Raw genomic sequence first — 23,388 nt, forward strand, 5'->3', positions numbered from 1 at the left:
GTTTTACTTCTTCCTCATCTTGTCTAGATTTTGTTCAGTTGAGCCTCATTTTCCCCAACTATGTTCACTCTCCCTGATCACCCAGTATATATTTATAGTCTTGTTTCTCTGGATTTTTGGACTGCCTTTTACCATCATTAAAGGGGAGCCTTTCATTAATCCTACCTGTGAGTCTGCAGTTGGTTCCTCATTTACCCTTACATGATAATAACAGAGTCAAAGACAGCAGTGCAAACTGTGTTAAAAGCAAGAGGAAATAGAGCTTGACATTTCATTAGAGTCAATCATACTGATTGGCAGTAGTCAATGTTGTTAGGTGAGAACTTGGAGCACTCATGTGACCATTAAATCATAACTGTAGACTTAAAGAAATGACAGCCATGAGGTCAGAAAAAGTAGCATCCTCAACATTGTAGATATGCAAAGATACACCAAGCAAAAGAACCTGATCTGGTGTGTAGCACAACTTATAAGCCTAAAGGCATCACTCTAGGTGTGTGGAAGTACTGAAGCAATCAAAATTTAGAGTATCTTCTGATTGTGCACCTGAACCTGAAAGTCCTTACCCTGAAAAACTCCTTGGTGGATCCAGAGTCCAGTGTTCCATATGCTATCTCTGTCTGTTTAGCCAGGTCTTCAGCACTCTCAATTGGCGACACCATCCTCTCCACCGTCAGGAAGGCAGCCAGGTTAGCAGTGTATGATGAGATAATGATCAAAGTGAAAAACCACCACACACCCCCAACTATGCGACCTGAAAGAGACCTGCCCACATAAACACATACAAACACAAAGATCAAGTTCCACCATTTTAGCATGAGATGACAAATTAATGGGTTGAATCTGCTCAGTGGAGTGTATGTGTCTGTATTATTCTATGGTGTTTCTTATATTGTATCAGAATGTACATATCATACACATGACACCAGGCAATGTCACAGTCAAAAGCCACTTATCAAGAATTTGCTGATAACATAATGCTATATTTCAAACTGTAACATTTTGACCATGAATATATTTGCAGTGTATTCCATGTAAATGTTTATTTATTTTTTTCTTTATTATAAAGTTTGTAGGTAATGCTTTCACATTATAAACCCTTAATACCACTTCATTATAGTTTTTGTGTACCACTGTCTATTGGAATACCACAACTGACAACATGCTTTATGGCTATAGTTGACATGGCTAACATGATGCTACATCATGTCCCAAACACTTTTGGGATGGAGTAGAAAAGGATGGTTGTACACGGTTTAAAATGGATAAATAAATTTAAAGAATCTGTAATTTAACAGAATTTTTCCAATAAATTTGACAGAACACATAAAAATACACTAAATTACCATGTTTAATGTCATGAATTAATGAATGTCATGAAATATCATGAAAAACAAGTAACTGTAAATAAACTTGAATTTTTTATATTTGTATTTTTATATTCTTCATGGAATTATATTCTTCGTCTGTCACTCCGTGTTGGCCCTGCAACAGGCTGGCGACCTGTTCAGGGTGTACCCTGCCTCTCGCCCTATGACAGCTGGGATAGGCTCCAGCCCCCCCGCGACCCTTAACAGGATGTGCGGAAGCGAATGGATGGATGGATGGATTCATGGAAAATATTTTTTTTCACGATTGTAAACATACAGTTGCAAATCCAACAATTTCACAAATATGCAATGTTTGTTTAAAACTGTTCAACTCTAATTTAATGCTATAAAAGCATATATAAAGTTTGATTTTTACATAGATTATTAATTAACCCATATGTTATGCAAATTTGTAAGTTTTTCTTCTGAGTATTTAACATCTGCAAGTATTGGTAAATTGTCAAATGATACAATTATTGTTTTGTAGATGGTGTATTTTCTATTAGTAGTGAATCTTTTAAAATTGACTAAAAGTAGTAAAATTACACAAATAATAATATTCTTCAGAAATACACAAATTTAATACCTTTGTAAAATAAATGTTAAATGCTTGTGAAATTAAAGTTGTGCATAATCAAAATGCAATATGTATCATATAATAGCAATATCCATGGAGGGACACACAGGCCTCTACAGGCTAGGCAACGGCACCCTGACTGCTATTTGGCAGCAGGAAGAAATCCTTGGGCCCGTTGTCAGACCGTACGCTGGTGCAGTGGGTCCTGGGTTCCTCCTGGTGCGTGACACTGCCCAGCCTCAGTATGCAGGCAGTTCCTACCATCCATTGTCTCACTGGTTGCATGTTGTCAGACATGCATACATGAATCTACAAGGTATGTTTACCAAACTGAGTATCAGTTGCATTAGCTTGCTATTATACCACACTGTCTTTACGCCAACAAACTCCAACCACTAACATGCTCTTTGAAAATTACCACTATTTTTATGCCTCTATAGGTGATATATGAAAGTAGACAGTCTTTATAACCTGGCTGACAAAGAGTCAGAGCTCTGTTGAGCCAAGTATTCCGTTTTTGACTTTTTAAATGGGTGATGTATCATTTTTTAAAAAACTGATTTTATTTGTATTTTTTTTTTTTTTTACAGTGTACCATGAACAGAGTTTCTAATGCACTTCTATTCCATCTTGTGGAGACTATGGCAAGAACTGAGACTGTTTCACAGTCTTTAATCAGCATTGTTATGCTGCATAGTGACAAACAGCATAGTGAATAACTATTAATATAATATATTTTTACACTACAAGATCAAGTATGACCCACTAACAATGTCAAGTGGTATCTGAACCAAAAAATTGTAGTTCATGTGCCATACAAACCTTGGTGAGATGTCACAACCCTGCCGCATGAAAGCACCTAAAGAGAACCAAAGGGAGTTAAAGATCCCAAACTCATTGGTGGATTCAGTTGTCAATGGCAAGGCTCCGTCCTCTGGCTCCTCAAGTGTCCATTCATAAGGGCTGAATCTGGATACCTACAGTAGCAAAGCATTAGGATGTCACCATAAATATAGAGTCTTTAATAACATGGTTTTCTGAAAAAGGTTTCAAATCAGATTGGTATGCAAAGAAGGGATTTCAGTTCATTGGTGTTTGTCTCACATCTTTTGAATGCACTTCTATTTTTATTTCCATCAACGCAACTCTACAGGTGTATAACCCTCCATGTAAATGTATCCAAAATACAGAAATGAATGTCTGATGTCTGGATAATTGGTTTTAAAGGCCAGACAAAATGAAAATGCTTCAAAAGCACATCAGTCAGATTAAACAGACCCAAACATATCGACATTTTAATCAGTGTTGACTTAAATCTCAGTTGGCTGCACAGGGTAGTATAAACATTTTTTTCCTAAATGCTGTGAACAAGGGGTTCTGTCTTTATGTAAAAGGATACATATGTCCTTTAAAAACATGGCACATATTGAGCTAAACTGCTCATCTGCAGTGTATCTCCTCTCTCCTCATTTAATCAGATTTGATGTAATCAGTTAATCATAAATATAAAATCTGATTAATTTCAACAAGAATGGAAGAAATATATGCATGTAACTACAACCACTGTGTCTGGGCTTAGGCCCTGGAATAATGAAAAACTGAGTGCATTCATTCATTCTGAAGGAACACCATGGAACTGTACATTGCTATTTAAATTTGCCAATTATTACATGGAAGCAGCCTAGTATGTCTTAGTATCTAAGTATATCAAGTATATTTAGATAATTTTAAAGTCAAATATCCCCTAATTTTTAGCCAGTTATTGGTCTTGATGAACATTCTGATTGCAGCTTTTATGTTAAATCAAATCTAAAGAAAGTTTGAGATTATGAATGTTGAGATTTACTGTAACTAGGAAGCGTTGAAGGTAATGCAAGCCCAGACACAGTCAGACATAACAATTAAACAGAACACAATTGCTGAAGTATAACACCAAATGTGAGTCTTGTGCTTTTCCTGGATCTTAATGTTAATTTCAAACTTGAACAAAATAAATTGAGACGCAATCCTAATGTATTATGTCTCAATAAGTATTATGTCACTTATTTCGAGAATAATATTTATGCTTTTAAACATATCCATATTAGGCCCCTGAAAGCCATGAAAACAGTATAGTATCTGAGAGTTTCAACAAAACATGCTAATACATAATAACAGGCTCACTTACCAGAAAAAGAACAACACTAACTCCTATGTAGGCAAAGACAATGCACATCCAGATTTCATAGGCCAGTGGGTCCAGAAAGGAGAAAACACCTGGTTTGGATTTCTGTGGCTTCTTGATCATGATGGAGATTCCCAAAGACATGAAAGGTTTGGAGAAATCTATCACCTCTTCACGGACAAGAGTGATTGTCAGGGGAGCAATTGCTATATCTGCTTTCTGTAGGAGAACCGAGAAACAGTGACACTGTTTGACAATATGATTGCTTCATGGACTCAAAGAGCTGCTCCTGCAATGCTTTGCTAGTCTTACTGGTCACAAAAGTGATTCTATACTACAATTAGAATCAACGATTAACCTTACATGCATATCTTTAGACTGTGGGAGGAAGTACCTGGAGGAAATCCATACATGCACAGCGAGAACATGCATACTCCCCATAGAAAGGCAACAGAGATTTGAACCACTTCTTTCACTGCCAATGTTTAGATATCTACACCAGGCATCTCATGTCTGAATGGGATCCATAACAGGACAAATGTACAGTTCATCCCATTGCAATACCCTATTTTGATGGTAAACTACTGGCTTGATGTTATCCAATCCAACTAGGTGAATAGGGATTGGTCAAAGATGTGAGTGCTGTACCAAAGCTTTGGCTCTTCAGTGTATCACCACCCCAATGTATTTCTGGTACTCTAACATAACAGAGTACAAACTTAATTCCAAAAAATTTGAGACAACAAAAGTTGTATAACGTAAACAAATACAGAATGTATTGTTTTGCAAATTGCATAAACCCATATTTTAATAATAATATAATATAGTAAACAGTTCAAATGTCTGAACTGTACCATTTTAAGAAAAAATATTAGCTCATTCTGAATTTGAATCATGTTTCGAAAAGGTGGCTTCCAACAAAAGGATGGAAAAGTAAGTGGTGCTTTAATTTTTTATTAATTTTTTTTTTTTACAACTAATTATGTTCAATGAGAACAGGTCAGTAACATAGCTGTGTATAAAAAGAGCATCTTAGAGAGGCAGAGTTTCTCAGAATTAAAGATAGACAGAGGTTCATCAGTCTGCAAAAAACTATTTCCAAATTGTGGAGCAATTTTAGAAGATGTTCATCAACATAAAACTGGGAAGATTTTGACAAGCTCATCATCTACAGTCCATAATATCAAAAGATTCTGGTAATCCTGAGAAATCTTTATATAAGGAACAAGGCTGAAAAGCAATATTAAATGTCCATGATGTCTGATCTTCAGGCCATCAGGAGGCACTGCATTAAAACAAAAAATCATGGAAATCGCTGCATGGGCTCAGGAGCACTGCTGACCAGTCCAGTCTGTCATCAAGGTGGACACGTAGATATTTATAAGTCTGCAACACTTTAAATACCCTTCCCTTGAATGTTGAAAGAGACTGAAATAGGAGGTCAGACCTACGTAAATCCACAATCATCTCCTTTGTGTTCTTATTACCCCAGTAAGCCTTATATATGCCACATTAGTTGTGTCATCAGAATAAGTAGAAGAAAATTCTTTAGAATAGATCTATTATCTTCTTCATTGCCATGTGCCACCACAGTACAGAGCAGCTACTTAAACTCTACTCCCACAAAGGTCAGTTATCTTGTCAGTAGTTTTTCACTGTCACTGCATACGACTTTGGATATTGTGGCTTCTCTGAAAAAGAAAGCTTCAAATCGGAAGTGCTTGACTTCCTGGTATAACTCTAAAGCGTGCACTTTAAAGTCGATAACCCGTAAGCTGTAGAGGAAATGACGTCTCAGTGAATTTAGAAGATCTTCATTTAGCCTGTATAAAGAGTTTGTTGCTCTATGAAAAAGCCCTCCGTAAAGCCCTCCGATTTTCAGCACTGTAGCCAGGCTGACAAAGAGTCAGAGCCCTGTTGAGCTGAGAAGTTCTTTAACCTTAAATAGTAATTACTTCATGAATTTCTTCACAAATAAAATTTTAACATCCAACCTTCCTTTTCTCTCAAAGATTCTTGAAAGAGTAGTTGTAAAACAACTGATCATCTGCAGAGGAACGGTTTATTTGAAGAGTTTCAGTCAGATTTCAGAATTCACAGTACAGAAACAACATTAGTGAACGTTACAAATTATCTTCTTACAGCCTCTGACAGTGGACTCATCTCTGTGCTTGTCCTATTAGACCTCAGTGCAGCTTTTCATACTGTTGACCATAACATTTTATTACAGAGATTAGAGTATGCCATAGGTATTAAAGGTACTGCACTGCAGTGGTTTGAATCATATTTATCTAATAGACTTCAATTTGTTCATGTAAATGGGGAGTCTCCTTCTCACACTAAGGTTAATTATGGAGCTCCACAGGGTTCTGTGCTTGGACCAATTTTATTTACATTATACATGCTTCCCTTAGGAGAATTATTAGAAAGCACTGCAAACATTTTCATTGCTATGCAGATGATACCCAGCTTTATCTGTCCATAAAGCCGGATGACACACATCGATTAGTTAAACTGCAGGAATGTAATAAAGGCCTGGATGACCTCTAATTTCCTGTTTCTAAATTCAGATAAAACTGAAGTTATTGTACTCGGTCCTAAAGTTCTTAGAAGCGTGGTGTCTAACTAGATACTTATACTAGATGGCATTACTTTTGCCTCTAGTAAGAATTCAGAATCTAATTTAAAACCCTTCTCGTCATATACAAGAGTAATCAGGCCCCATCTTATCTCAAAGACCTCATAGTACCATATCACCCCAATAGAGCACTTGGCTCTCAGACTGCTGGGTTACTTGTGGTTCCTAGGATACCTAAGAGTAGAATGGGAGGCAGAGCCTTCAGCTTTCAGGCTCCTCTTCTGTCCCAGTTTTGATTTGGGAGACAGACACCCTCCCTATTTTTTAGATTATGCTTGAACCTTTCCTTTTTGATCAAGTTAGGGTTTTTTGATAGTTAGGCTTGGATCATCATCTGATCATCATTAGTTATTATTAATCTCTGGCTCTCATCCACAGCATGTAAATTGTCCTGTCTCCCTCCCCTCACCCCCAACTGGTTGCAGCAGATGACTGTCCCTCCCTGAGCCTGATTCTGCCGGAGGTTTATTCCTGTTAAAAGGGAGTTTTTCTTCCCTTGTGTCGTCAAGTGCTTGCTCATAGGTGGTTGTCAAATTGCTGTTTTTTTTCCCCTGTATTATTATAGGGTCTTTACCTTACAATATTAAGCACACTAAGGCTACTGGTTGTTGTAAATTGGTGCTATAAAAATAAAACTGATTTGAATTTGTTAAAAGGTTAAGTTAAATAAAATACAGATTTTTTTTTTGTGTGAGCATGTCTGTGTGTGCCTGTGTAAAGTCTTACCCCATACACCAGCTCTCCAACCATACCATTCCAGATCTTGGTTTCAGCATCTCTTGCTCCATATTTGCCATCTCCCACAATCCTTAGCTGGTAGCGTATACCACAGTGCTTTGCAATCTCAGCAGCCAGGTCAACACAGTAACCTTCAATCAGTACAAAACAAGCAAACAAAAAGCCACATAAATGGGATAAAGAGACAGTAGAATGGTGTGTAATTAAGTATTGCATATATCAGTACAAAATGTATTGTAAATTAAAAACATTGTGTTGTATAACCCACGGAAGAAAAAATGATGAAATCACTCTGATTATCCACTGCTCAAAAAAATTAAAGGAACATTTTTTTAAATAAGATATTGCATCAAGTTAATTAAAGATCTGGGATATTGATCTCTTCAGCTAAGTAGCAGAGGGGGCTGTTAATCAGTTTCAGCTGCTTTGGTGTCAATTAAATTACCAGCAGGTGCACTAGACGCAGTAAACCAACCCCCAAAACAGGTTTTGACATCCACTAGTGGGCCCTGTTCTCACTGCATGGCACCGTGGAGCCTGATTGGCATTTGCCATAGAATACCAGAATTGGCAGGTCCACCACTGGCGCCCTGTGCTTCTCACAGATGAACAGGTTCACCCTGAGCACATGTGATAGATATGAAATAGTCTAGAGAAGCCATGGAGAACATCACGATGCCTTTAACATTGTTCAGCATGACCGGTTTGTTGGTGGGTCAGTGATGGTCTGGGGAGGCATATCAATGAAGGGACTGTGGACACACAGACCTCTACAGGCTAGGCACGGGGACCCTGACTGCCATTAGGTACAGTATTGAGATGAAATCCTTGCATCCATTGTCAAACCCTACGCTGGTGCAGTGGATCCCAGGTTCCTCCTGGTGCCTGATGAACTACAGGGTGAACAGGTTTCTATGCTAGTGAACCTAAATCCTCAGCCTCATGTGGTGAGAGTATGCAGGCAGTTCCTGGAGGATGAAGGAATTGATACCACTGAGTGTCCCCCATGCTTGCCTGACCTAAAGACAATAGAACACCTCTGGGACATTATTGTTTCAGTCCATCCGACACCTCTAAGTTGCACCTCAGGTGCCGTTTACACGAAGCCGTTTTCACTGGAAACGGTGTCGTTTTGATGCGTTTCAGCCTTTCGTTTACACGATGGCGTTTCAGAAACGATCCGCGTTTACACGAGGACATGTGAAACGATGAAAACGATGTAGTTCTCATGCCAGGCCACAAGTTGGCGTTGGTTTTCTCTTTGCAAAGTTTGTTTACGCAAGACGCGCATGCGTGGAGTGACAGTAGGTAGTGCGGCAAATTGTTCATTACTTACAAAACGGCCAATGTGAGAGGTTTTGTGTGGACCGATGATGAGGTTGGATCGCTGCTGCACACAACGCTGAATTACAAAACGGTAAAAACACAGGAAAAGCATAAGAAGCACTCGTGAATCCGCGAGTACTGTTTATCAGTTTGCGCGTGCGCTAAAAACTGGCCGTCGCAACCATAGTGCGCATGTGCGAGTCGAGCGTTTTCAAATCACCCCGGTTTCAAGTGTTTACACGAAAACGCAAGCCGGTGCGTTTCTGAAACGCTCCACTCTGGACCCCGTTTCTGAAACACATCGTTTTCACTCTGTTGTCGTGTAAACAGAAGGGCGAAACGCATCAAAACGACACCGTTGTCGTGTAAACGCAAGGCCGAAACGCATCAAAACGACACCGTTTCAAAATTAAAACGGTCTCGTGTAAACGGCACCTCAGATTGCCCAGGAGCTCAATGATGTCCTGGTCCAGATCTGGAAGGAGGTCCCCCAGGACACCATCTGCCATTTCATCAGACAAGCATGTGGGGGTCGTACAAACTACTGAATACCATTTTGAGTTGATGCAATGAAATTTGGGTAAAATGTTCTAGCCTTTGATTTTCAGGGTGTCTTTAAATTCAGCCCTCTGTAGGTTGATAATTCTCATTTCCATCAAGCAATGTGACAGCCTTTCATTCATAACAGATTACCCATTCTATATGACTATAGATATCCAGCACAATTTACTTTTATTATTTTTTTTACCAGTGAGACCTGATGTACTTTCAAAGTGTTTCTTGAATTTTTTTAGCAGTGTTTAGGCAATAATAGGCAATACCGCAGGGTGAACCTACAGTGTTAGCAGTAATTACTTACTTACCTGTGAAGCTATAGGTGGTAACATATAACACACTGGTTTTCACTGCTGTGTCATGGTAGCAATAGCAATTGTGTGTTATCCATGAATTTCTATACTGTATGTCCTATCATTTTAATCTCAATACAAAAATACTGATATGAAGATTTTTGTGTGAATTCTTTGGTTTAAATAACAAAATAAATAAAACAAAAATAATGTTTTCACATTTTTACTGTAATGTAAATGAAATTTAAAAAATGCACCACATCATATAACAGACACATACAATACCTGATGTAACATACCTTCATAACGGTCATTGTCTTGAAACAATTCTGCATTTTTCTTTAGCATCACATATGGTGCTTCCTATATACACAAACATAAACAATGAAATGTAAACCTCTCAGGGGGGTATGCTCTGCTCTGCTCTGGTACATGCAAAGAAGAAATTCACAGGGAAATATTATAAATATATGTTTTGAAATAATTTGCTTTTACCATGAGAATATAGGAGATACAGGGTAACAGGCTTCTGTGCTACAGACTAAATTACATTTTTGTCAGAATTCCTAAGTCCTGTAATACTCTATCACCTATTTTCCTTATGGAGCTACACTAATCTCATACTGGCCTCCTGGGCCCTTGAAGCCAATTTGTTGAAATCCTCAGTTGAACAAAAACTGTAACTTCTGTTTACTGGGAATAACGTGCTTTTCCAGTGTTAAATCATTTTTATTTTGGTTATGGGTACAGAAATCTAAAGACCACATAGTACAATATCACCCTAATAGAGGACTTCACTCTCAGTTGTGCTTTAGCCTTATCCTAAAGAACAATATTTTCAGAAACTAAAGGATTTTTACCTTTCAAACTACTGTCAACCATGCACCTTTAACACACACACACACACACACACACACACACACACACACACACACACACACACACACACACACACACACACACACACACACACACACACACACACACACACACAATGACCAATGTTGAGATATTGTAAATGTATTTGTTTTTGTATTTGACACTGGTTGACATGGTCACGTTATGTCATCACATTACCAGTATAGTTGTAACGATGACCGTCTTATTTTCCATTCCCATTGTGTCGTTTGGGTACAGGTCTGACTTTGTCAAAACCATCTTATCCACCTCATTCCAGTACCCGATCTGTGAATAGACACAAATAAGGTAAAACACATATCTTGCACATACAAACTACCACATGTGTTATCATGATATTTATTATGGCAAACTGCTGCTTCAGTTACCTTAACAGGTCCGTTGTTCTTTAGCTCCATGATTGTCACTGAGTAGTTGATCCTCTTCCCGTACTGGTCAAACTGAATAGTCCCTGTTAAACCATCTACACGCACCTAAACACACATTATTTGAAAAGCACAGCTTAAGAATGAATACCATTGTTAATTAAATATCACAGGAAGAAAAATAAAAAAGGAGTCTCTGGATCTCGTGCTCATTCTGATTTGATGGCTATATAATGCCCTTCAGCAGAAAGTTAAGAAAGGTTAACCCTGCTTTTGTTATACCATGGTCCTCTGCACCGGCACATTCACTAACACAGTTCTTCCAATCAAGCAAATGACTGAGTGAGTTGGCAGGTATATTATGTGTTCAAACACAGTCTTACATTTTAATAGCTTTTGATGAGCAACCAAAAAGACAGGAAGATTTTTCATCACAATCTTTGATTTCAGTTTTTAACACTTGCATTTATGGTTTGTCTGTGTTCTTACCTGTTTGAGGGCACGCTCAATTTCCACCCCCTGTGCCCAAGGCACCGCTGGATTAGCTAGACAGTCCCCACTGTTGCCACGACGACTTATATCTATTCTTTGCTTGTGAAGGAAGCGGAACGCCTCAGTCATCACATGGACTGCATCATACGTGAGGGCTGAAGTATACTGACAGACACAAACAATGGCAACAAACATAGCTCAGGGGATATTTGACTTTGATAGTTGCACCAGAGGTAGAAAAGAAATGGGATAAGACAGAAAAGGGACTGAACATCCAGGGACCTGTCTGTTAAAGGAATTTTAGCCCATGTGGAATGTGTCTGATGCTGACTGAGTGAGTCTTGTAAAATTAATGACAACTTTCAGTTGATCTGATCTGTTTGGATTATATGCTGTGGATATTGTAACTTGTCAAACTGCATCTGAATCTCTGGCAGCTCAAAATAACAGAACTATCATAAATAGCCAGTTAAACATATCCCAGATTCTAATGGAGATCACTAATGTGGGGGTGCTTTAAAAAGCAATGTCATGATCAATTAAGTTCATATGAAAGTCTGGAATAGCTAAGCGGCTGGCATTTGCGTTAATGCACAGTGAATTTCAATATCATGACAAAATGTTTGCAGAGCAACTCAAGCTGCATCATAGGTAAGGGTTTTATATGAGACAATGTATTTTTTATTATATTAAGCATAATTTAACATTAAAATAATTTTTTTCTGGTCTGATTCTTAAGCTATCCACGGGTCATTCTTATAGCATATGGCTTTCCTGAAAGAACTGAAAATGATCAAACTTAACCAGAAGGTTATTGTTGGATGTTGAAATCTTACTCTGATCCGCATGTCAGCTCCGGGATACTCCTTCTCTTCCAAAGCCTCCCATCGCTGATCAAACTTTGCCACCACAGGATCATCAAAATCTACAATCTGAAAGCCAGACACATTTGCACCTCCATACTGGATTTTAGAGAGGTCGCCATCCACAAAGCCCTGGAAGAAGATCAGCAACAAATAAAATTGTTTAAACTAATGAATGGTTAATTTAATATTAATGTGCAAACACTAGTTTCTTCTCTGCTGGGCTTTCATGGAGCCTCACGCCATGCTGGGAAAATGATCTCTCTCCAGAAACTCACCAGCTACCATTTTTTAAAAATTAATAGAATAGAATAGAATAGAATAGAATGCCTTTATTGTCATTATACAGAATGTACAATGAGATTGGAGGACCACTCCTGTTCAGTGCCATGCTGTAGAAAATCACACTTTCTAAAATATAACTGGCTACTTTCACCAACCAGCTACCACCTGACAAACAGCCTGTGAAGAGGCAGCTGGATGACACTAAGGACAGCCACAAAAGTAACCTGGCCAGCATGCAGTGGTGAAAAACTATGATGGAAAGAGTCATGCCTAGATAGTCAATGACAACTGAACATTGCACTTAGACTTGACAGTGGCTCACTCAGCAACTATTGCTGTGTTGTTTATATTCAAAAGGCTTACCCACCCTCCTGTCACAGCAAGTCTGAATGGGACTGTCTACGATCTCAGTTAATAGGTGTAAAGCTGTTATTAGACCATCATCTAAATGGACTTGTAAATATAATTTCTCAGTCATACATATTTGGTCAGCCTCATATAGGGACTGGAAAATAACTCACCAAGTTTGCGATGATATAGTGATATCCCTTTACATGCCTGCCTATAGTGATCACCTGATGAATAAGGAGAACAGGTCATGTCAACATTAAACATTTTAAAGTGAATTATTATATAAACAGGTAAATTGTCTTAACTCAGAAAGAAACACTAGACGCTGCAGTTACAAAATGGTTCACTTTGGAGATGCATGTAATGTACTTGAATGCAATGCTTTTCTGCTCTAACTAACCACTCAAAGTGAAGTCACATTTTCACCATGCAATATTGGAGGACTTTATTCCATAACCTCAAAGCACCTTCATATTCCTCACATTACGGGGCAAATTTATAACCCCCAATTAATCTAACATTGGGACTGTGAGAGGAAGTTGGAGCATGGAAACCCATGCAGGCACAGGGAGAACATGGAATACTCCGCAGTAGGGTTGTCACAATAACATAATTTCAAACTGATTCAGATTTATTGCTAGAATTTAAGGACTGACAGAGCTGAACGGGAGCCAGCAGAACAAACTAAGAAACTCACTTAAACAGGAAAACATACAGATGGGAGCACACACAGCAGGTGAGAAGCCATAAATGACAACGCAACAGTGAACTAAAGAAAACACAGACAATATTACACACACAGGCAATCAAGGAAATAGGACACACCGGGGAGCACTTTTTAACAGAATCTTACTAACAGGACGAAAGAAGCAAAACTGAACATAGCGCACATGATAAGAGACACTATCAAATTAAGGCAGGAAACGACTGTCACTGAGACACGACTCACATCCAAACTTGACACAAAGACAGGAAACACGAAGACAGTTCAGATACAGAGACATGGCCACGACAGACTGACACCAAACAAGGAACCAAGATGAACTCAGAACTAGAAATTACTATAGTCAAAGGCAAGAAAAAGAACTAGAACATACTGTAAATCCTCTCAAATCCAGAAATCACAAGATTCAAAACTCAAAACCCAAGACCATGACAATGGTAAGGTACATATCCATCCATCCATCCTCTTCAGGGTTGCAGAGAGGCTGGAACCTATGCCAGCTGACATAAGACAAGAGGCAGGGTACACCCTGTACAGGTCGCCAGCATGTTGCAGGGCTAACACAGAGAGACAGACAACCATTCACACCTATGGACAATTTAGAATCACCAATTAACCTAACCCCAGTAACTGTATGTCTTTGGACTCTGGGAGGAAACCCACACAGACATGAGCAGAACATGCAAACTGCACACAGAAGGGCCTGGGCCAAGGTGGATTCGAACCCAGATCTTCTAGCTGTGAGATAGATAGCAGTGCTAACCACCATGCCATCATAAGGTATATATGACACATTTTACGATTCTCTTAGGTAGTGCAGCAAAAAAAAAAAAAGTTTATCTGAGGTAGTGACCATATTTTCATTGCTGATCAAGGAAGAGTTGGTAAGGTATGCTACCAATACTTCTGTCTAGTTGCTGGTAGACTTTTCTCCATACCAATAATTATATTATCCTGTTAAATTAACATTACAGATGAGCAGGACTGATAACACTTACTGTGTAGCATACATTAATATTATCATTTTATTATTAGCCATAGCTGCTAGATACTACCTTAATGATAACAGACGGTTAATGTGGCTGTCAGATAATTGTTAATAGTTAAAAATCTAACGTTAATGTGTGCACCGGGAAGGTTAATGTTTATGATAATGTTTAATACTTAATTGTTGTTGAAAGAGGAGTTTTGTTGACCTCTTGAAATTCCTCATGAAGTGTTATAAACCTGCCCGTCTGCTGTGTAAAGTTGTATGCCAACTGGAGCCGGTGACAATAGCACTACTATACTGGTACTATATAACTATATTTTCATCAGCTGATTCCGCTGAGAGGCATTCACTGTTTTTTAAGGGATGACCCAGTAAAGAATTGATTTGTGGAGGCAGCTTTATTATTTTATGGATAGATAATATTGCTCATAGAGGTAGCAGTAGCAGCAAGACAAGAATCAACCTGCTCCATGATGTCTTTCACTTTATCTTGCTCACAGTCCAGTATGATGCGTCGTTCCTTACGGATCTCCAGGTCCTAGAAAAAATAAGACAACAAGCATGTAACAGAATTTTGCAGTCTTTAATGATATGTGTGCTCACAGTATGAAAACTAAATGTATTTTTCTGAAGCAGAGTGGGGCTGCATGCTGCTTGACACCACAGAATAGTCAAAGTCACTTTAAGAGTTTTTGTACTATATTTGCAACTTTAAATGGTTTATGCAAAATAAACCTCCCTAAAAGTACAGAATAGAAAAATGCTTAAGATCCGGTGCCCCGCTTCTCACTGCATAGTATTTTGGTAAAGGCTTTTTCTATATACAGTATTACATCATATTAACTCTGTGAACAGACCTGATGCATATAATAGCTATCTGTAAAATCTTAAAATGTTTTCTGGAAAAGACAAAATCAAAAAATCAAAGAACACCAAAGCTACAATGACATAAACACTGTATGGTCGACAAAACCTCTCATCATTTCCAAGACATCAAAGACGGAAGTTTGGTCAGGACCTCAAATTCTAAGGCAGAACGTACTGTGTCAGTATGTGAGAGGAGTGAGAACGTCCTGTCATACAACACTAGAACATGTACAAAAATGCATGACAGAGGTATAATTTAATAAAAACTCCATCCATCCATCCATCCATCCATCCATCCATCACTTATCCGCTGGGTTGCTGGGGCAGCAGCCGAAGAAGAGAAGCCCAGACCTCCCTCTCCCCATCCACCTCCTCCAGCTTGTCCAGGAGGACCCCGAGGTGTTACTAGGGCAGCCCAGAGATATAGTCTCTTCAGCATGTACTGGTTCTATCCTGGGGCCTCTTCCCGGTAGGACATGCCCGAAGCACCTCACCCAAAAGGTGAGGCATCCTAGTCAGATGCCTGAACCAACTCAACTGGCTCCTTGGAGGAGCAGCGGCTCTACTCAGAGCCCCTCCCTGAATGGCTGCACTCCTCACCCAGTCACACTTTAGAGGAAGATCATTTTTGCCACTTTTAATCGCGATCTCGTTCTTTTGGTCACTACCCAAAGCTCATGACCATAGGTGAGGGTAGGGATGTAGATTTCAAGCTCAGCTTCCTCTTCACCATGACAGACCAGTGCAGCATCTGCATCACTGCAAATGCAGCCCCAATCCGTCTGTCAATCTCCTGCTTCCTTCTCCCATCACTCGTGAACAAGACCACAAGATTCTTAAACTCCTCCAACTCCAAATCACTCCATGAATCTCATCTTATTGTGGTGGAGGGTTTTGTGTGTGCAATGTTGTCCATGGGCTTTGCCCCCTGGCAGGGTCTCCCATGGCAAATTGGTCCTGGTCAAGAATAGAAACTCATGACTTTTATATAGTACAATAAAAATGTAATGCTAAAATGTTACATTACTAAGAATACCACAGGGCCAGTAAAAGTATTATATATTAAAGCTGAAACTATATATAATGGACTATTCTGCTGCATCATTTCTCTCTATGATTATCAGCGTGTCTTTGAATTCAGCCATCTGTAGGTTGATCATTTTCATTTCCATCAATGTGGCTTCCTTTCCTTCCTAACACATTACCCATTTTACATGTTGTAATAGCGCTTTGAGTGCTCATACTGAGTAGAGAAGCGCTATATAAGAGCTAGTCCATTTACCATTTACCATTTAACATATCAGTATAGATATCCAGCATGATTTTTTTTGTGAGATCTGATGTGTTTTCAGAGTGATATGTTTTGAGCAGTAAATATATGTGTGTGTAGTAAATATGTTAATAATAATTAAACTGTGAGTGGGACATAATTGGTGACTATTCATCACAGTGGAATGAGGGGGTGGATAAATGATAAAGGCTGGGAGACCTTAGTTTTACTGTAGTGGAAATCTATATTGAATTTGAATTTTATTTGTATATGTTTAATCATTAACAAAAGCAATTACTTAGACTCAGGCATATTTCTTCACCCCTGGAGCAAGACCATCAGACCAGAAAGGCTGGAGTGACTGCTTGATTTTCCCTGAGACCAGGAAGCCAAAGTCCGACTCACACAGATAAATAATTTTTTGACACAAAGTGTCTAATATTCCTCTGTCACCCATTATACTCTCAACTATATTGAAAAGAAGAATATCGTTGTACTTTTTGTTCTTTTTAAATGTATTTTATGAAGTTTGTAGTAAGTATGACAGATGTTTACTTTGATTACACAAACATGATGTAGGAGCTGGTAAAGGACAATAGGTACTGATTTGTAAATAACTGGACATGAATAAGTTTAGCTTATTATATAACATTATACTACAATATATTTCAAACTAAATAGGCAGCTCATTCTCCTTCTCTTGACAATATTTTTTTAACGATATAACTCTTGAAAGAAAGGCAGATGTGAAATGTTAAACTGAGGTCAGAGGTCAAATGTGACATGATATTAGGAGGCAAACCATAATGTGATATTTAGAATCCCCATATATCATTCCCTATATGCCTATATGTTGTCAATACAAACAATGGTAGTAAGAAACAGAGTTTTGATAAATAGCTCTATACAGCATTATTATCACTTTGTCCTTCAGATCAATCTATTGACCTTGAAGGAGAGGTCAGAGGTCAAATGTGAAATATTTAAAATCTTTATATGGTACACCACACTTGCTAGAATCATAGTTTCAAAGTTATAAGTCATTTTCTCAATTTTGACTTTGAAGACCTTGGAGGATTTAAGGCGAAATTTAATGGATTGTTAACATGGCCCCACTCTACACCCCTACAAACTGTTATCAGAATTCATTCAAAACTTTTCAAGCTATTCTGTTTACAGAAACTAAATTATACACACACGCATGCACGCAAGCACTACCAAAAACACAATCTCCTTGGTGATTATAACTACCGTATTTTCCGGAGTATAAGTCGCACTTTTTTTCATAGTTTGGCTGGGGGTGCGACCTATACTCCGGAGCGACGTATATGTGACATTTATAACACATGAACCAAAATACTCCAGCCACTTGACATCTCCGTGAGCTGCAGCTTTAAGGCAGTCTTGCGTAACCTGTGGGCGCAGTGGATGATGGATGGAGAGCACAGCTTAACGGCAACTGGGAGAATGCGCCACCCAACTTTCCTGGAAGTCATTGGATGGATCAAGAAAACATGGGCTTCAGTGACAAACCATCCTGTTGGGATTCAGAAAGGCTGGAATAATTGGAACTGCAGCTGACGACGAGTCTGACTAACGCGACACAGAAGAGGAAGCGGCGCTTCGTCTACGGAGTGTACGGAATTGTTTAGAAGTGACACCGAGGATGAAGAATTCAATGGATTGATGGTTTGGTTAACTTGTTAGTATGTTCTTTATGCTATGGTTATCTGAATAACTTAATGTTACGTTAACATACTGTAGCGATTCTCTTAGTTAGAGAGCGTGTTGATGTTGTGGGATTTCGGACTGTTCGGGAGGTTCGTGAAGGCAGCATGGAGAGAGAGAAAAAGACCGAGAGCTTGCCTGTGTGTGTGTTGCTGTTCCGCTGTTGTAGTTGTGGTTGGCGTGGCTGTGGCCTACAGCAGCCGTTTTTCTGTTAATAAAGACGACCTTTGTTGTGAATATCGCCGACTTTGGAAGTGTGTTTACAACGTAACAATACCGAACACGTGTTCGTTGTGCGTCATGTAGCTGAATGTGCTACGTTAGCATAACGTAGGTGTAACCGTGTTCGTCCTGTTCTTTAATCCATTATTATTTTAAATTGCCGTTCAAGATGGAATTTGTGCTCTGAGTCTCGGATTCTATCAACCCCCCCCCAAAAAAAGTGCGACTTATAGTCCAGTGCGACCTATATATGTTTTTTTCTTCTTTATTATGCATTTTTTGGCTGGTGCGACCTATACTCCGGAGCGACGTATAGTCCGAAAAATACGGTAGATTAGGATCATGGATGTGTGAGTGACATCATCTAATTAATTTGATTAGTCTACAAATTCTCTGTCTAGTATTTGATTTCGTGTATTCCTGCATTAAAGCACAAGTGAAGAATAGCAGTACCTGAAACAGGGACCGGTAGGCTTCATCTTTTCTCTCATCTTTCAGGTTTCCTACATTTATTGCGGTGACGACCCATTTTTTCTCTGCTGCAGTGTCCAGTACAACCTGAAGAGTTGAAAGACCTACACACACACACACACACACACACACGCGCGCGCGCATGCACACACAGTTTCTTTTATTGATGATAACTTGTATGTTTGTAGCACAATTCTATATCTTTATCATATTTCTCTATATTTCTATCAACTTTTTGAATTTCTTAAGATTGTTTGTATTTACAATCTTGTCATATTTTCCGTCACTGGAGGATTTCTATGTGTGGTTGTGTCTTATTTGCAGTAAATAACTAATCTGAACTCAAGTGGTGAATCCTTTTGGAATGAGATTATTTTATGTTGAAAGTAAAGCAGCATCAATACCTATTTGATAAATGATGTGAATTTCCTTACCTCGATCACTGTCATACAGATAGGCAAACTTTTCCCATTTGTAGTACTCCACTAATGAAACTAGTGGCCCCTTGATGTCCGGCCTCATTTGGAGAACAAACTGATTCATTCCTTCAGCTGGGAAAGAAGGTGTGATGAAGGAGACATGAAGTGTCTCACAAAAGGAGGTGATGGTGTTGACCGACTTCTTGTCATAGAAGCCAAAAATGGCATAGACACCCCGAGAGAACTGGGAACAAACTAGGAGAAAGAAAAAAAGAGGAAAGAGAAAGATTTAAAAAATTCAACAGTGAGAAAATAAATCAGCTACATAATGCAGGCAGGACCTGGGAAAAATCTTTAGACAAAGACATATCTTCCCATGATAAACACACACCCAACACACATTTAACTGTCTGCAGTAACACTGGAGGCCAGATTTATTAATCGGGGCATATTAATGATCACAAAACATACCCAATGGGAGTGGAAGTTCTGTGGTTGACAAATTAACAAAGTTGTCCCTCCTGGTTATCAGACGACTGCTTGCTAGTGCTAATACCCATTGGCGCTTCCTAATTGTGGTAATAGCAAACAGTTCTGATAGCAAACTGGTGAAATTCTCAGCCCGGTGCAACAGTGCCTCAGCCTGGCGTAGCACCAGGTGATCGACCACTGGCTAGCTATTTCATAACATTCCTCATTTCTTGGTAAGCTCCAGGTTTCACTTAATTGATTCTTCAATGCGTGTGTGTGGGTGCAATGTGTGTCAGGCGGTGGCCAAGGACCAAGGCTTGGACTCACTTCAACGCACAGCATGGGCTCTGGATCCAGTCTCTTGGAGAGGGGCTGGACTTTGTTCCAGTCTGGAGTTGCCCTCGGTGAGAGGGTATTCTTGTATCCCCTCAGCTTGCTGCCTGTACACCAGAGTTTTCACCGGTGGACGAGAGGGTCACTTCCCTGCGCCTTCGGGCCAGGGAATGGGTCCTGACTGTTGTTTGCACTTATGTGTCCTAGTGGGAGACTTCAGTGCTCATGTGGGCCATCACGACCTGGAGGGGCGTGATTGGGAGCAATGGCCTGCCTGATCTGAACCTGAGTGGTGTTCTGTTTTTGGACTTCTGTGAAAACCGCAATTTCTCTGCAATGAACACCATGTTTGAACATGTCCATAAGTACACGTAGCACCAGGACACCCTGGGTCGCAGGTTGATTGTTGATTTTGAAACTGTATCATAAGATCTGCGGCTGTGTGATCTGGACACTCAGGTTAGGAGAGGAGCTGAGCTATCAACTGATCACCACCTGGGGGTGAGTTGGATTAGGAGGTGGGGGAGGATGCTGAACAGACCTGGCACACCTAAACATATAGTGAGAGTGTGCTGGGAACACCTGGCAGAGGCCCAGGTCTGTGAGATCTTCAAGTCCCACCTACAGCAGAACTTTGACAGCATTCTGAGGGAGGCTGAGGACACTGAGTCTGAATTGACCATGTTCCGCACCTCCACTGTTGAGGCTGCTGCATGATGGTTGGTGCCTGTTGAGGTGGTAACCAGATGGTGGACACCTGAAGTGAAGGGGACCATCAAGCTGAAGAATGATTCCAATTTGGCTTGAAAAGCTTGTGGGACTTCAGAGGCAGCTGATGGATACTGGCAGACCGTGCTGAACGTGGCTTGGGAAGTGGCCTAAGCAAAAACTCGGATGTTGGAGGAATTCATTGAGGCCATGGAGAACGACTTTTGGACTGCCTTGAAGTGATTCTGGCAAACTGTCAGGCGACTCAGGAGAGGGAAAGTGGTGCTCTACTCACACTGTGTGTGGGGCACTGCTGACTTCAACTGAGGATATAATTGGATGGTGAAAGGAATAGTTTGACCAACCAACTCCTTGGTGGCAGGGCCCCTGGAGTGGATGAGGTTTGCCCTGAGTTCCTGAAGGCCCTGGATGCAGTAGGGCTAGTTTGGTTGACACGCCTCTGCAATGTCAAGTAGGGATCTGGGGCAGTGCCACTGGACTGGCAGATCAGGGTGGTGGTTACCATCTTCAAGAAGTGGGACTGAAGGGTGTGCTCCAACTATCGGGGGGATCTCACTCCTTAGCCTCCCTGGTAACATCAATGCCAGGGTGCTGGAAAGGAGAGTTTGTCTGTTAGTTAACCCTCAGATTCCAGAGGAACAATGCAGTTTACATCCTGGTCGTGGAACGCTGGACATGCTCTCGAGGATATTCAAGTGTGTGTGGGAGTTTGCCCATCCAGTCTACATGTGTTTTGTGGACTTGGAGAAGACATTTGACTGCATTCCTCGGGGTGCAGGTCATTCAGTCCCTGTACATCTGCAGCATGGGCCGCATTGCCGGCAATATGTTGGATCTGTGTGTTACCAATTCCATTCATAATTTTTATGGACAGAATTTATAGGTACAGTATAGCCAATTTGCGGAGGGTTTCTGCCTTAGTGGCCTCAGAATTTCATCTCTGCTTTTTGCGGATGATGTGGTCCTCTTGGCTTCATCAGGTGTTGGCCTCCAGCTTGCACTCGCTTTACAGGGGTGGGGGGGTGTTTCTTCTGCCCATGTGTGAGACTCATAAAAATACATAAATGGCTGTTGTGTAAACAAGTTCTTTATCACTACCTGTGCCCACTAGGTGGCTTACAAGGAAGCATACTAATTACATGTCATAGTGTTCTATAGGGATGGCACGATACCACTTTTTTATGGCCGATACCGATACCGATATTTTACATTTGGCTATCTGCCTATACCAATAAAAATACAATCTTTTTATATTATTTTTAAAAAATTTTTTAAATGCCTGGATCAATTTTACATAAGTCAACAGTCCCTCACACAACAAAATCAAAATCTTTTAGTTGTCCCATGTACAAGACTAAGAACTGGGGGGGGGCAGAGCTTTTCAGGCAGTGGCGCCAAAGTTCTGGAACTGTTTACCACTCCATCTCCATTTAGCTGACTCTGTAGCGTCTTTTAAAAAACAGTTGAAAACTTTTCTGTTTAAGCAGACTTTCTGTTTATTTTTATTCTTTTTTCTTTTAATATGGTAATGTTAATATGTTTTTAACATGGTGTTTTATCTGTTTTTTTTATATTGTGTTTTAATTATTGTACAGCACTTTGTGACTTTTTGTCTGTGTAAAGCGCTATATAAATAAACTTTACTTACTTACAACAATCGCTCTATCACCTGAATCCTGTTGCTCCTATATGAGAAGGTGGAGAATTGGCTTATGGCATGTTGCAAATTTCATTAGGGCTGCAACTATTGATTATTTTAGCAGTCGAGTATTCTATTGATTATTCCATCGCTTACCCGAGTAACTGGATAAGATAAATACTTTTTTTCATATTAACAGTTCATCTGCATATTTTAACTTCCGTACTGCAGTTCTTCCCTGTGTGAAACAAACAGGGTGGATGGAGCAGCTACAAAGTTCTCTTTTCTTCACTTACTGATCAGTTGATTGATGAAGGACCTCCAGCTGTTTCCCAGTAAAGGTTTAATGCAGGTTAGAGGGGGGAAAAGCTTCATCTTTAGTCCACTTCATCTGAGCTCACCGGCTCCGCCTCTTTGCGCTTGTGCAGACAGACTGCACGTAAAACAGCTGATTGCTGTTGTTGTGTTGTCAGTGTTTATGTTGAAAAACTAGGGGCTACGTGAGCGTAATCTTTTAATGCTTTATATTCACAAACATTCTCCTAAATATGTTTCTACTGCAGGTCTATAGTTAGTCACTAATCAGGGA

General features: G+C 39.8%; 1 protein-coding gene across 2 annotated transcripts in view; it reads right to left on the reverse strand.

The window, feature by feature from the left end:
- Window positions 1-23,388, reverse strand: part of LOC115776742 (glutamate receptor 2-like) — an 86,248-nt gene that overhangs the window by 40,252 nt on the left and 22,608 nt on the right. For both annotated transcript variants that reach the window (XM_030724506.1, XM_030724505.1), the window contains exons 3-15: window positions 19,643-19,882; window positions 19,191-19,312; window positions 15,114-15,188; window positions 13,106-13,159; window positions 12,273-12,431; window positions 11,434-11,601; window positions 10,948-11,052; window positions 10,739-10,846; window positions 9,961-10,024; window positions 7,476-7,618; window positions 4,115-4,330; window positions 2,770-2,924; window positions 567-765 (exon numbers count right to left, since the gene is read on the reverse strand). In XM_030724506.1, the coding sequence (XP_030580366.1) occupies window positions 567-765; window positions 2,770-2,924; window positions 4,115-4,330; window positions 7,476-7,618; window positions 9,961-10,024; window positions 10,739-10,846; window positions 10,948-11,052; window positions 11,434-11,601; window positions 12,273-12,431; window positions 13,106-13,159; window positions 15,114-15,188; window positions 19,191-19,312; window positions 19,643-19,882 (1,808 nt within the window). The remainder of the gene's footprint in view (window positions 1-566; window positions 766-2,769; window positions 2,925-4,114; window positions 4,331-7,475; window positions 7,619-9,960; window positions 10,025-10,738; window positions 10,847-10,947; window positions 11,053-11,433; window positions 11,602-12,272; window positions 12,432-13,105; window positions 13,160-15,113; window positions 15,189-19,190; window positions 19,313-19,642; window positions 19,883-23,388) is intronic.

This window comes from Archocentrus centrarchus, unplaced genomic scaffold (genome assembly GCF_007364275.1).
Source record: "Archocentrus centrarchus isolate MPI-CPG fArcCen1 unplaced genomic scaffold, fArcCen1 scaffold_37_ctg1, whole genome shotgun sequence".
In the NCBI taxonomy this organism is placed as follows: Eukaryota; Metazoa; Chordata; class Actinopteri; order Cichliformes; family Cichlidae; genus Archocentrus; species Archocentrus centrarchus.